General features: G+C 33.0%; 1 protein-coding gene across 4 annotated transcripts in view; it reads right to left on the bottom strand.

Moving 5' to 3' along the window:
- The window catches only part of mwh (multiple wing hairs), a 111,668-nt gene that overhangs the window by 84,117 nt on the left and 14,010 nt on the right, over window positions 1-13,541 (bottom strand). For 2 of the 4 annotated variants that reach the window (XM_089697692.1, XM_089697693.1), the window contains exon 3: window positions 13,096-13,242. In XM_089697692.1, coding sequence (XP_089553818.1) covers window positions 13,096-13,242 — 147 coding nt within the window. Of the gene's footprint in view, window positions 1-695; window positions 855-13,095; window positions 13,243-13,541 lie in introns of those variants that run through there. The other 2 variants (XM_089697694.1, XM_089697695.1) reach the window with 2 other exon arrangements.

Raw genomic sequence — 13,541 nt, 5'->3', positions numbered from 1 at the left:
ACATTACCTAGCTAACTAAAAATATAAATATTTCCAACAAATTCGTGCGGCAGTTAACTAAAGCCAACCCAATTTGACTTTTTTTATTAGAAAATTTACGAAATTTCTCCACTCCTGAGAGTGAGTCCAGACATAAGACGGGCCAAGTCGGGACGAATGCTACTAGATAGGTACTTATTCGTTTATATTTTCTAGACGTAGATATAAATATTTTATTTAATATTATTTATAATAAATATTCAGATACTTACATAATAACCAAATAAATAGAAAGATTAGAAAGCAGGATTTCTGAAATCTTCATATGGATCGTTCATATCTTTAATTTATTGCAGTGACGCTATTTTTTTATCTTCATATTTTCGGATATATTCTTTAGTTAGCTTTAAATTGCATTATTTATATATGAATGTGTAATTATATTCGATAACACGAAGTTACGCAAGCTAGGTATAAATCGAGATGGATTATTAATCACTCACAATATTAATCAATATAGGTAACACAACCACAATAAGAAAAAATCTTACACTTGTAAATTGTAATTATAAAATATATCATCGTCTATCAATCCTCGAGTTAAAAAGTAAGATTTTTATTTACATAACATTTTTAACATTTTTATTTACATTTTACACTAATTAATTAAAATTTAACGGTTACTCCATGAACCATTAAAAACAAAAAGCACTTACCTAAAGAAATGCTGCACAAAATAATGACCACAGATCTCACAATCACAAACACACAAAAACAAACATTGTCAATATAACAAACAGTTAATAAAACGTACGAACACAACCTTTCACTTGCACGGTTGGAACACGACTAGCGCGTCTTTGCCGTCTTGCAAAATGCATTCAACAGTGAACTTGAGTTTTCAAGAGCGAGGCTGTATTCTGATGTCGATGTCGTTTTTGGATCGCATTTTAATCGTTGTCGTATGGGATATAATTAGTACTATCAAGTAGTCGGGAAGAAATCGCTACCTAGCTATAAGGCCGCCCGCCATTTGAACTTTTATTTTTCTAATTTTATGTTCTTTCTGTATTTCTTTTTCTTCTGTGTACAATAAAAATTAAATAAATAAATATCAGCTATTAACTACTGACTACTCTGTATAAAACATTACACAGCGAAGTATAAAGTATGTGTGATATACTTACTGTCTGTAATATGTTAAAATTTAGCATGAATTTGAATTTTGAAAACTCAAATATTTATGTATCAGTTTATTGATAGTGATTGCAAACAAATCTCATAAAACAGAATATCTCAGTGAAGTTCCTACCACTCATGAAATTTCCCCGTTTATTCGGAAAATCTATTCAATATTTTGTTTTTTTGTTTATTTATAAATCGCAGTTTTCATAAATAACACAGAACCAAAAAGTACTAAATTAATAATATGTACCTATATGCTTACAAAAAATGGTTGTAAAATTACAAGCTATCTTACTTGTAGAATGATAAAATATTTTTGAAGTGAAACTTCTGTATCGGGGTTGGAAAAAAATTTAGTGTAACATTTTTTCGTTACGCGTGACATTTTTTCGTTACGCGCCATCTTTTTCTTATCCCTACCACGCGTGATTCGACGTATTTCTGTAAAGTTGCATATTATAGTATTTTATTTTTGACGTGACAACGTCTTATAATTCGATTGAGCCGGCTGCACGCACGAAAAAACATGACTCATGCGGCGTTACCTCGCTCTGAGGCGTTCCATGTAAGGCTCGAAGTGCAAGCGAGAGCGCGGAACGAGCGACAAAGAAGCACAATCGGACGTTGTCACGTTCAACTATCGTCAGTAAACCGACTTTACAGACAACCAATTTTTTTGAAAAAAAAAATGTTGTGTGGTTTTATGAAACCACGGTAAAAGTGAAACTGTTCGAACGGTTCCGAACACTGCTTTGTGTAGCGCATGTCGATTGTCGTGTGACGGTCGGCTGCCGAGTAGGTATACCTACTCGGCAGCCGCGATACACGCGACATGCGCTACACAGACCAAAAAGTTTGAGACGATGTAATAAAAGTTTCACTTTAATAAGGTGTAAACTAGTACGCGCACACATTTTTTTTTGTTGAGATACAGATATTATATTGTTAAATACTAAACACCACAGCACTTAACATCGATAAATTCAATAAATCCTTATATAAATGGTGACGTCTAATGCAACAATTGATAAAGTAAATCCAAACACTAAAAAAAAGACGTGTGGCACTCGGGGACTGCCGCGGTAAAGCTATTGCAATTTGCATAGCATGCCTTCAAGCCACACCTCCGTGTCCGTCGGAGTGGGGAGCGTGAGGTTTTTCGTTACAGAATTTATCTATTCGGTCCCCGCGCTCAAGGCCCGTGATAGAAGCTATGCAATAGCTTAAAAATACATAATTTAAATTTTAAACTATATAAAGTATCACTCACAATAGGGATAAAATCATTTGTGTAGGTATAGGTACATGTATGTAGGTATGTTAGAATTTAAATACTAAAATATTGTTTTCCAATTAAAGTAAGTCAATCAGAATAAGCCCGTATTATTAAGGTGGCTACTGTAGCGCAGCGTACGGAGTACGGACACTCACCTTATTTACTCGCTCGAACGAAACTTACTATTAATTACACAATATTACATGTATAAAATATAAAATAAACTTTTGATTAATTACTCAATATGTTCATTGTGTAATAAATAATAATTATCATTAATTTCGCTACGCGGTACGCCCGAGATTGCTGCTGACTTTAGTCAAAGGGTGAAATTAAAATGAATTTCGAAGATTTCCCGATGGCTTTTGGCAAACCTAATATAAATAATTATAAACCAGTCCTTCCGCGAAGAGATTGTGTTTCGGAATTTGACTATAACACATGGACTTCTATGCGTTTACTTCTAATTGTACAAGCTGATAAAAATAAATTAAGAAATGTAGTTAAAATATTATGTACTCTTATACTCTAAAGACCCATGTTTTATTAATTTATACATCTATAGGTACTCAATGAACCATTGTCTATTTTTATCTTTTATCTAATAGGGTAAAAACTAACAAGTAAATTATTAAAAAAACAAAATACCCGACTGCACACTAAAAAAAGAGTGATTGAAATGAATCTAATGATACCGCATACATATTTTTTTAAAGGGAAATTTAGAAAAAATATTATTATGTCTTTATCCCGTGGGACTTTTAGGATAAAATGTATCCTATGACACTCCCGTAATCAAGACAAATCTAACGATACCTCATACATCAAAATCCATCAAGCCGTTTAGGCTACAGGTGGTCACAAAGGAAAAGACATACATACATACTTACATACACTCGAAAAACATTACCCTCCTTCTTTGGCAGTCGGGTAAAAAGATAAGTTGTTATTTATGTAGGCATTGCATAATGTGACAGGTGCATCTTACGCAGCTGCTTCTTGCAACTAGTTTTTAATTAGAAACTTAACATTTAAGTTCTAAGGAATGGTCATCAAATACCAAAGTACATAATATAGATATATGTAATAATTCAACTAACACTATAACAGTACTTTTAGTCACAAAAAATATAGATTATATTAATTATTATATAAAGAAATTTTATTCGCAATGCGTAGGTAGGTATTAGGTTTAGGTAGGTACGATTTTATTATTCTGATTGCGGAATGGTGAAATCATCAGCTGTGCTCATCTCCCACTTTTTTATAAGTTTTAATTTTTACGTAATACTTTTTATCATTGGGATCGATAAAGAAATAAATGGCACTATTTAAATTGAGTCATTGAGGTGTTACATTATAATTAAAACTTAAAAGAAATCTATTAATTAAATAAACCAATTGTATAAATAATATACACATTAATCAAAGTTATTTTGAATATAATACGACACATTATTAATTAATATTTTGGTAGAACCATACATTTGGTTAAAGCGCCATCTATATAACAAGATTAACAACTACACGTTTAAAATGTAAACGTGTTACTGCAGCAACGTAGTTCTCGTCTCTATCAATAGATGGCAGGGCAATAAAATGGTTATGGCAAGACATAAATCTATTACCTGTGCTATTACAGTTTATTTTTTTCATGTTGTTTAAACCCCTTGAACCATATAAAACTAAATTTAATAATATATGTGAATTTTTCTATTACTTTTTAACATAGTAGAAAAATAATATCCTTACTTATTTCTATTTTCATTTTAATAATTTTTAGCGGTCGGTCGGTATAATTTATATTTTGATTTTGATAGCTCAGCGTGGCTCAGCCTAACTTGACACACATTTAGTTAAAGCGCCATCTATATAACAAGATTAACAACCATACGCTTTAAATGTAAACGTGTTACTGCAGCAACGTAGTTCCCGTCTTTATCAATAGATGGCAGGGCAATAAAATGGTTATGGCAAGACATCTTAAATATTATCTATTATAATTTATTTTTTTAATGTTGTCTATAGCCCTTGACTGCTATAAAACTAGACAATCTAAGACTATCTATGAATAATTTTTCTATTACTTGGTAACTTTTAAATATAGTAGAAAAGGAATATCCTTACATACCTACTTAGTTACTAATGTCTATTTTCATTTTAATAATTTTTAGTCTTCGGTTTTTTTGTTGTACCTATATATATCTTTATAAAACCTTAAATATAATAAATAGGAAACATTTGTGTTTTTGTACGTAGGTACGGTCTATGTTTGTAAAGTTTTAGACACAAAAAATGGACTGATATCAAAAAATCTGTCACCAGAAGAGAGCTACGTTTTTATCAAGTCACATAGACTGGCTGACTATATTCTTTTTTCTTTTATCTCTAGGCTATCAGCACAGACTAATAATAATATACTACGTATCTATCAGATGTTATTTCTTACAAGAAAATATATACCCATAAGAAACTGTTTCGCGAAATCTAGGTTTAACAGTAGGTTTACTTAGCTGCTAGACTTTCCACATTAATTGTTTGTGAAGCTAACTTTCTCATTTAAGTAAGTGCTTAAGTGATTTTCCAAGTCCGATTGGCTCGACACACATTTTATTTCTCTTAGTGTTTTCTTGGTCAGCACTATAAACATCTAGAAATGATAGGTTATGATAATAAACATTTTGTAAAATTAAATTGTAGGTAATACTGACATGATTTAAAAGAGCAACTACGGAGTTTCTTGCCGGTCTCCGTAGATAGGTACCTACCTGCTTTCCGAACCGGTGGTAAATGTTAAAAATATGTAATGAGTAATGACGATTCAAAAGTGCTTCTCGAAGAAGTCTAATTGAATGAATAAATATTTGAGTTTGAGTTTGAAATATTCTTCTATTAAAATTGGAAAGCACAGTGATAATATTTACAGATGCCCAATAAAGTATGTTTTACTGTAAACATGTCCACAACACAAAGATACTTTTTTTTTAATTTTTCTGACTGTTTTCAACTATTTTAACTAGGATTGTTGAAGAAAAAATACATTGAGCATATAATTTTTGCTTAAATCTTAAAGAGGTTCGTTAAAAAATAATTAAATTTTAAATAATTCGTTATAAAATTTGCGTATTCGCATTCAGACGATTTCCACTGCTTTTGAAGTTAAACGTCTTAAAATGTTTTCTATTAAAAATACAGTGCTTTAGTGCTTGGTCAGAAATTGAAGATAAGGGTCAACGCTTACTGGAGTATTTAAAGTGAATTTATAAAACAAAGGTGACTTGAGTATTTATGCGTAAACAATACATAGGGATGATGATATATATAAATATAAATATAATAAAAACGTAGGGAAGTTAAAACTTTAAATATGTTTTTTTTTATAATACTTCGGGCGCGGGCGTAATCTACAATCGATATCGAAGCCAAGAATATAGTTTTTAGAATTTTTGGTGTTTGTCTCTAGTATACGTCAATGTATGTCCGGGCTAAACTAAAAGTACCTAGTCCATTGATTTACTTTAAATTTTACATAATATGAATATTACTAACTGGTCGGATTAACTTATAAGGTATTATAACTATATCATCATGCTATAAGGCTGGCGCTACACATGGGCTTCAAAGTTTGAGCAAACATTTGACCAAACTTTGAAGTGAAAACTTTGACGCAAACACGATTACAAATATGCCTGCTAGACTTGTTTTCAAATGTTTTACGGCACAGTTATTGCAAAGATGGCTGATAGATCGGAAGACGATTTTGTGGACGCCGACAATCTGTTTTATTTGAGTGCGTTCAATTTTTGGTTTCATTCTTTACATCAAAATGTAATTACATCAAAATGTAATTATTATATGTATATATCAAAATGTAATTATTATATATATAATAGATAAATTATTTTTTATTCGGACCCATGCGTCGTTTACAACGTTACGGTTTTTGTGGTCTTTGTTTTTTGGATCCCATATGGAGGGTTCCGCTTCAAGTAGCTGAAGAAATTCGATAACTACATCATTACTCCACTCCATTATGACACTCAAAATATACACACACAACTGCTCCGGTCAGCGGCGCGCGCGTTACTAAGCATTGCAACAAGTGTGGCAGGGCGCACAAACTTTGAAGCAACTTTGAAGTTTGATTACTTTGATGTTCGCAGAAAAACCGACTCGACTCGGCAAACTTCAAATATGTGTTCAAACTTTGAACAAATAGGCAAATGTCAGTGCCACACTTCGCGACTTTGTAGGTATTTGCGTATTTGATCACATGTCTAGCGCCTGCATAAGAGCAATAAGAGCGGTGCAAATTGCAATGCGGGTGTAACCGCAGGGCACAGCTAGTGTATTATAAAAAAGTAACCGCATTCAAATAGATAAAACTATACAAAATTAGAATGGGACCAACCGGAAGGCACTAGCTTTCGATTAAAAAAAGAATTATCAAAATCAGTTCGTCGAGTCGAAAGTTCTGACGTAAAACAAACAAAAAAGAAAAAATACAGTCGAATTGAGAACCTCCTTTTTTTGAAATCGGATGAAAAATATCAATTACTATCAACATTTATTATTCACTACCAGACTTTATAGTACACTACCTAGCCATCCTAAATAATATCGAGTCTAGTTGATACAGTGCCATGCTTTTTAGAGCGCAAATTTTTGCAAGGTTTTATTCGATTTATTCTAAATGATTTGGTTTTGTACTGAAGATCTAGTAAGAGTGAATAATCTACTAACAAATTATTTTACTGTATCAGTTAAACCTTATTCACGGTACTTACATTAAATAAATAATAATGTCATCGAAAATATTAACACGAATAAATTATTGTCTTTCGAGAATGTAATATAATTGTGATCCGTATCATTTACTTGCAATTTATTATTTAAGGCATTATTTTTGGTCCTTTTCACAATTGACAGAGTTGGCCCAACAAATGATCATGGGTGTTTGCCGCAATTACGGCGATTATGTATAAACATCTGCAATGACGGCCAAATATCCTGATTGTCTCTACTCGGCCAACGCTGACCATTATGAAGAGGGCCCATTATAATTATGTATTATAATCAGTCGTTTTTACAAACATTAAGTATTTCATCAAAGTTCTAACTCAGTGAGTGCTGAGTCGGGGTAGTAAGACATCGTTATCTCAACAACCACTATCAAACGGTTACCAACTTTTATCCGGGGCTGCCAACATTTTCTTAAAAATAAAATTTAATTTAAAGTTTCGATTTTATTGAAGTTATAAATCATATTGATTTTATTGAATGGGAAGTTTTAAAATATACAGGAAGTTAAGATAGAAAATACTGAATCAATACAACACGTACCTGTTTAATTTAATCATAATATTAGTTATTACTTTTTGTACCTACAACAAATATAGATAAATTTTGTCATTTTTCTTTTCTTAACTTTGTTGACTCTGTCTATCCTTTTGAAGACTTTAAGCAATCCAGTTTTTAGAATACCCTATCGAAATCTTCCATATATATTTTATGATTTTTAAATATTAGTTAAAAATAGAGCGTGTGTGCTTCTTTGTCAAGATTAAAAGATACCAATATCGTCGCCATACTCCATGCCGTGACGGTATTGACATGACGCGACCTGAAATTTTACTCTCAACGCGCATAAAGAAGTTTCACTTCAAAAACTTAAGATTTAAAATTTTTTTACATCACAAATAGTTACATTCTCTGATAAAATGTTGACCACCACAGTCCAACGAAAGCTCGTAGCAGAATAAAAAGACCAAACGAAGAGGTGGTCTAAAAGCTTTCAAAGCTTAGTTTGAGTTGCCAGTAATTGGGTATGTGAGTACAGGTTTAATTAAAAGTACTTTCATGGTGTTTCATTGAAACCTAGATGGACTTTGAACTTTGCGAACGGTGTTCCTGTAAACATCGTCAATAAGTATTGCAATCAAGCACAGGTAGAACATGAGGAGGAATAGTAGGGGAGACCGGGTACAAAAGTAACAGTGGGTCGAAAGTAACAAATGCTCTCAAGATTTATCCAATGGGCGAACACCGCTTAGCCTCTGTCAGGCGATAGCCGAGAGTGCCCCCCTTAATTGTATTCATTCGCCGCGTGCGTCACGTGCTGTTAGGCTGTGTGACAAGACGCAACTTGTTTTCACGAATCAAAAGTAAGATTTTCGAAATTTTTTTATTAGACGTTTACGTAGTCTAAAAAGGATGATAGAAATCTGAATATTTGCATATCCATTCTTGATTAGAGTAATTGTACATTGCTCATAATCATTTTTATGTAGCACGTTCCGTTTTAAAGTTTTGTTGCACGTCTTGGCAAAAATATAGGTGGGTACAAAAGTAACATAGCCCTATGGGTACAAAAGTAACATGTTATTTTTGTCCCATTATGATTATATATATTTTTATGTACATCTTTACTTCAACAGAATGCCACGACAACGCATTAGAACTACTGATCGAGGAATTACCGACACGGCTGAAGTCCATTTTGAAAGATATTGCAATTTGCAACAATTATAGGCCTTGCAAAAAAATATAATATTCGCTATGTAAAATTATATAGATTTATAAAAAAAATAAAAGCCGGTAATACTAGTGCAGCTACCTTGCGTCAATCGAGATTTACAAATAACAAGTAAAGTAATTTACGCGACTATTTAATCGAGTGCTCTGCAGTTTATTTTCGGTTATCTCCATCCAACGAGCATAATGTGAATAATTTTTTTGATAACCTTGCTGAGGTATTGGGAAAGGTACCAATTTGAGCCAAAAGATATTTGGAATATGGACCACTATCCATATACCTAACAAAATTGTAGATTAAAAAAGGATTAAACAAGTAGGTGCCATAACCTTAGCAGAGCCTGAAAAATTTGTAACTGTTGCTGTTGCCGTTGCCATTAATTAATGCTCTAGGAGAACACATCCCGCTTTGTTTGTATTGCCGAGGGTCCTGTTGGTTGTGCTGGAGCTCGGAATGCTGAATGAACGTGGATGGATGCAGGATGTAGAATTTTTAAGCTATTGCATAGCTTCTATCGCGGGCCTTGAGCGCGGGGACCGAATCAAGAAATTCCGTAACGAAAAAACCTCACGCTCCCCACTCCGACAGACACGGAGGTGTGGCTTGAAGGCATAGCATGCAATAGCTTTACCGCGGCAGTCCCCGAGTGCCACACGTCTTTTTTTTTAATTATAAAAGAATGATTCCCTTAATTAATCTCATTACTTAAACTAAGAATATTTTTATCGATTTGTTTTATATTGTATTTGTAAGAATTATATTTAAAATACAGAAGTTGATATGTGTTATTAATACAAAGTCTTTAAGCAAATAATTTGTTGATTTACCATCATAATATTGTATTAATTACCAACCCCTTTATCTCGTTACTTTCGACCCACGACGTGTTGCTTACGGGGTCGAAAGAAACAACTGACGATTTTTTTTTAAATTTCGTTTATTAATATAAAACACTGCATAATGTAATAAATTGAGTCGCTAGTGTAAAGAATATAAACTAAATTTATATATGGTTATATTAATATAATGATAACAGTAACACCCAGTGAGTAATCAAGGCAAAAGTACAAAGTGTTACTTTTGTACCCGGTCTCCCCTAATATCGTATGTATTTGGAGTGATCCGTAACGATGATATTATGTACATAATATCTTTGCTAATTATATATTATGTGAAGTGAATGTGTTGTAATTAACTTAGTTCTACACTTATACTAAAATTATAATAATTGAAGAAAAATAAAATTATTTATATTTCTTCAATTGTTTAAATGTCATAACTCGTAAGTAGTGGTGGAAAAATGCGTAATCTTTGCAATATATTATAGATAAATTCATACAAATAAACACAGTCTTAACTCACAAACTTTGTCATTGTAGTGGAATAAAATTCTTGGTAGCCCCAACTATTAAAATGAAAATCAATGTAGATCAATATAGATTGTAGAGCAATATGTATAACAAATAAAAAACAATTAAGTAATCGAAAACAGCATTATATGTATTCAAACTAAAAGGTAGGTTGTATCATATTTTTAAAGTAATTATTGTTTCGATAGTTTTAAAACTTTAATTAAATCTCGTAAAATAACAGAGTCACGTTGCAAACAGAAATTCATGTTTCACGTTGAAAAATGTATGAGTTTTATCAAATCCCCGAAACTCAAACACGAACTACCTACAAATCCAATTATTCGGATTACTGTATCAATCTTTTAGAGATTACAACTAGCCCTTTGATAATCTCCAGTTTTCAGATTAAATTCTATTTCATTTCGGATTTCGGAATTTAATTTAAAATATCTGATTTTAGGTATTCACTAACTAATGTTGCTATAAATGTTAGAAGCAAGTTAGAAGGCTTATTTAGTTTTTGAAGTGAAAACTTTTTTAGCGGCGTTGGGTATAAAATCTTAAACTCGCGTCAGGACACGTGGCCTGATCGAAAAAGCGTAAAACGGAATTTTTATTTTTAGCCCTTATATTCCATGCGTAAGACGTACATAGGTACCATTCCAAAATATCAAACATGCTGAACGTTAATAATCAAGTTTTCACTTCTGCCGGCACTCCCGGAGTGCAACCCGTCTTTTTTTTAAGTAATTTGTTTTCACTTAGAATATTTTATGTGCAATGTACTTCTGATTAATAATAATTGCTCTTATCTTTGATGAAATAATTAAAACACACATAGTTTTTTCTCCTTTCCTGATGATCTTATCTTGAGAAGAAAATTGTAGCGAACTTTATTTTCATTTTTGCGTACATGTAGTAACCGTAGTGACCAGTTACAGGTATTTCAGGTCGATTGTTGGTTGTTGAAATTTTAAATATGGATGCTCGTGTGTCCATCACGCCGGTTACCTATCTTAATCTCGAATTTTAATATTCCGAATATCATAATCCAGAAAACGTTTGGACATTTTTTCATAACCCCGAATTTTAAAATTTCGAAGTTTTGTTTGCCATATAATCGCAACTCCGAATTTCATTTGCCCATTTCTTTATTTGTACGACGTTTTACAATCCAGACGAATGAATTCCAGACATACGAAATCTAAATGCACAAAATCCAGATGACCGTAATCCATATGCACGAAAGCCAGATTTTTAAAACACAAATTTTTGAAATACAGTTAATTGATATCCAGACAAACAATGTCCAGATTTTTGAAATTCCAATAAACGATATCCAGCAAAACGTAATCCTTCCAGGGGGACGCAGCACGAACCTAACCTAACCTTCTGAATAGATTTTAACACTTTAACCTTTCTGTAATGGGCAAGTAAAACAATAGCGAGTCGGTTCTGACACTCGCCGGCCGCTGCCGCGGCACGCTCGCTTCGCTCGCTCGGCTCGTGCATGGAGGGTCACAGTTCAAACCTAACCTAACCTACTGAGTCGAATTTGATACTTAAACCTTTCTGTAATGGGCAAGTAAAACAATAGCGAGTCGGTTCTGGCACTCGCCGGCCGCTGCCGCGGCACGCTCGCTTCGCTCGCTCGGCTCGTGCATGGGGGGTCACAGTTCAAACCTAACCTAACCTACTGAGTCGAATTTGATACTTTAACCTTTCTGTAATGGGCAAGTAAAACAATAGCGAGTCGGTTCTGGCACTCGCCGGCCGCTGCCGCGGCACGCTCGCTTCGCTCGCTCGGCTCGTGCATGGGGGGTCACAGTTCAAACCTAACCTAACCTACTGAGTCGAATTTGATACTTAAACCTTTCTGTAATAGGCAAGTAAAACAATAGCGAGTCAGTTCTAGCGTGGGGGTCGTAGTTCAAACCTAACCTACTGAGTCGACTTTGACACTAAAACCGGTCTGTAATGGACAAGTAAAACAATAAATTTACTTACTGACAATGTTTATTTTCAGTCGAAAGTAATAGTATAATCACGATTGTATGGAAATCAAATAAAAAGATTATGAAAATCTGGCAATAGTTTATCTGTTAAACGATTATATGGGAACCAAATAAAAAGATTATGAAAATTTGGCAATAGTTTATTTGGAAAATGGTACGATGGGAAACAAAAAAAAGTATTCTGAGAATCTGGTATATTGAGATCTGGATTATGAGAATACGGGAAACAAAAAAATACTTTTTAAAAATCTGGTTTTGGTGCATCTGTAAATTGATTCATCTGGGAAATTAAAAAAGGAATTTTAAAAATTTGTCATTCATTACATCTGTCTTTTAAAAGTTCTAACAACCGTTTTCGGGGTTTTAAGATTCGGGTAATAGAAATTCGAGTTTTTAATAGGTTATCCATCACGCCACTTACCTGTAAAGAAAATAATAACGGTATTAATAAAATTAATGCACAATGCACATACATATAATGACTTTTTTAATACGACTATACTTTTGTATTTATAATTTATATGTAAGTATGATATTTTATTTATTTTTTAATCAATTCTATAAGTCCGGAAAAGTGGGCCATAATATTATACTACAAAATGCGTCCTTATCGCGATCATTAGGTTATTTGTTTAACACTGATTGATTGATTGATAACCGATTGATTGATAACTGATTGATTGATTGATAACCGATTGATTGATTGATGACCGATTGATTGATAGGTAACCGATTGTTTGATTGACCACTCACCTCACACAATCATGGGCGCACTCCCGTAGCCTGCAGTAGCTGCAGCTGCAGGTGGAGTAGCAGGATCCAAGGTCGGAGTCTCCCAAGCTGATCGAGTCGAACCTGCGACCCAACTCTTCGGAACTGGGCACTGTGTTGCTGCGCCATCTGTAATTGTGTGTCAGAGTTTGTCAAATTTTTGATGCGAATTGGGCTGAATTGGAAATTTATGACATGATTCTAGCGATTTTAAATATTCTTATAAGCGTATGATAATGAAACATCTAATAATTTTTCATTGGGTTTTGGAAAATCAATATTTTTATGCGTAAATCATCAATCATTGCACTCTACCTATTTTTTTAGTATTAATTGCTTTTTTTTGCTAACTCTACCTATTTTTATTGAAATTGGAAGTAGCTTTATCAATTTTATAAAACGAAATGAAAAATGCTTCACTGTACATA

This window comes from Colias philodice, chromosome 8 (genome assembly GCF_061535455.1).
Source record: "Colias philodice isolate Cphi_HAF_F1 chromosome 8, ilColPhil1 Martin Lab GWU primary, whole genome shotgun sequence".
Lineage (NCBI taxonomy): Eukaryota > Metazoa > Arthropoda > Insecta > Lepidoptera > Pieridae > Colias > Colias philodice.
This window is presented reverse-complemented; position numbering and strand designations above follow the sequence as displayed.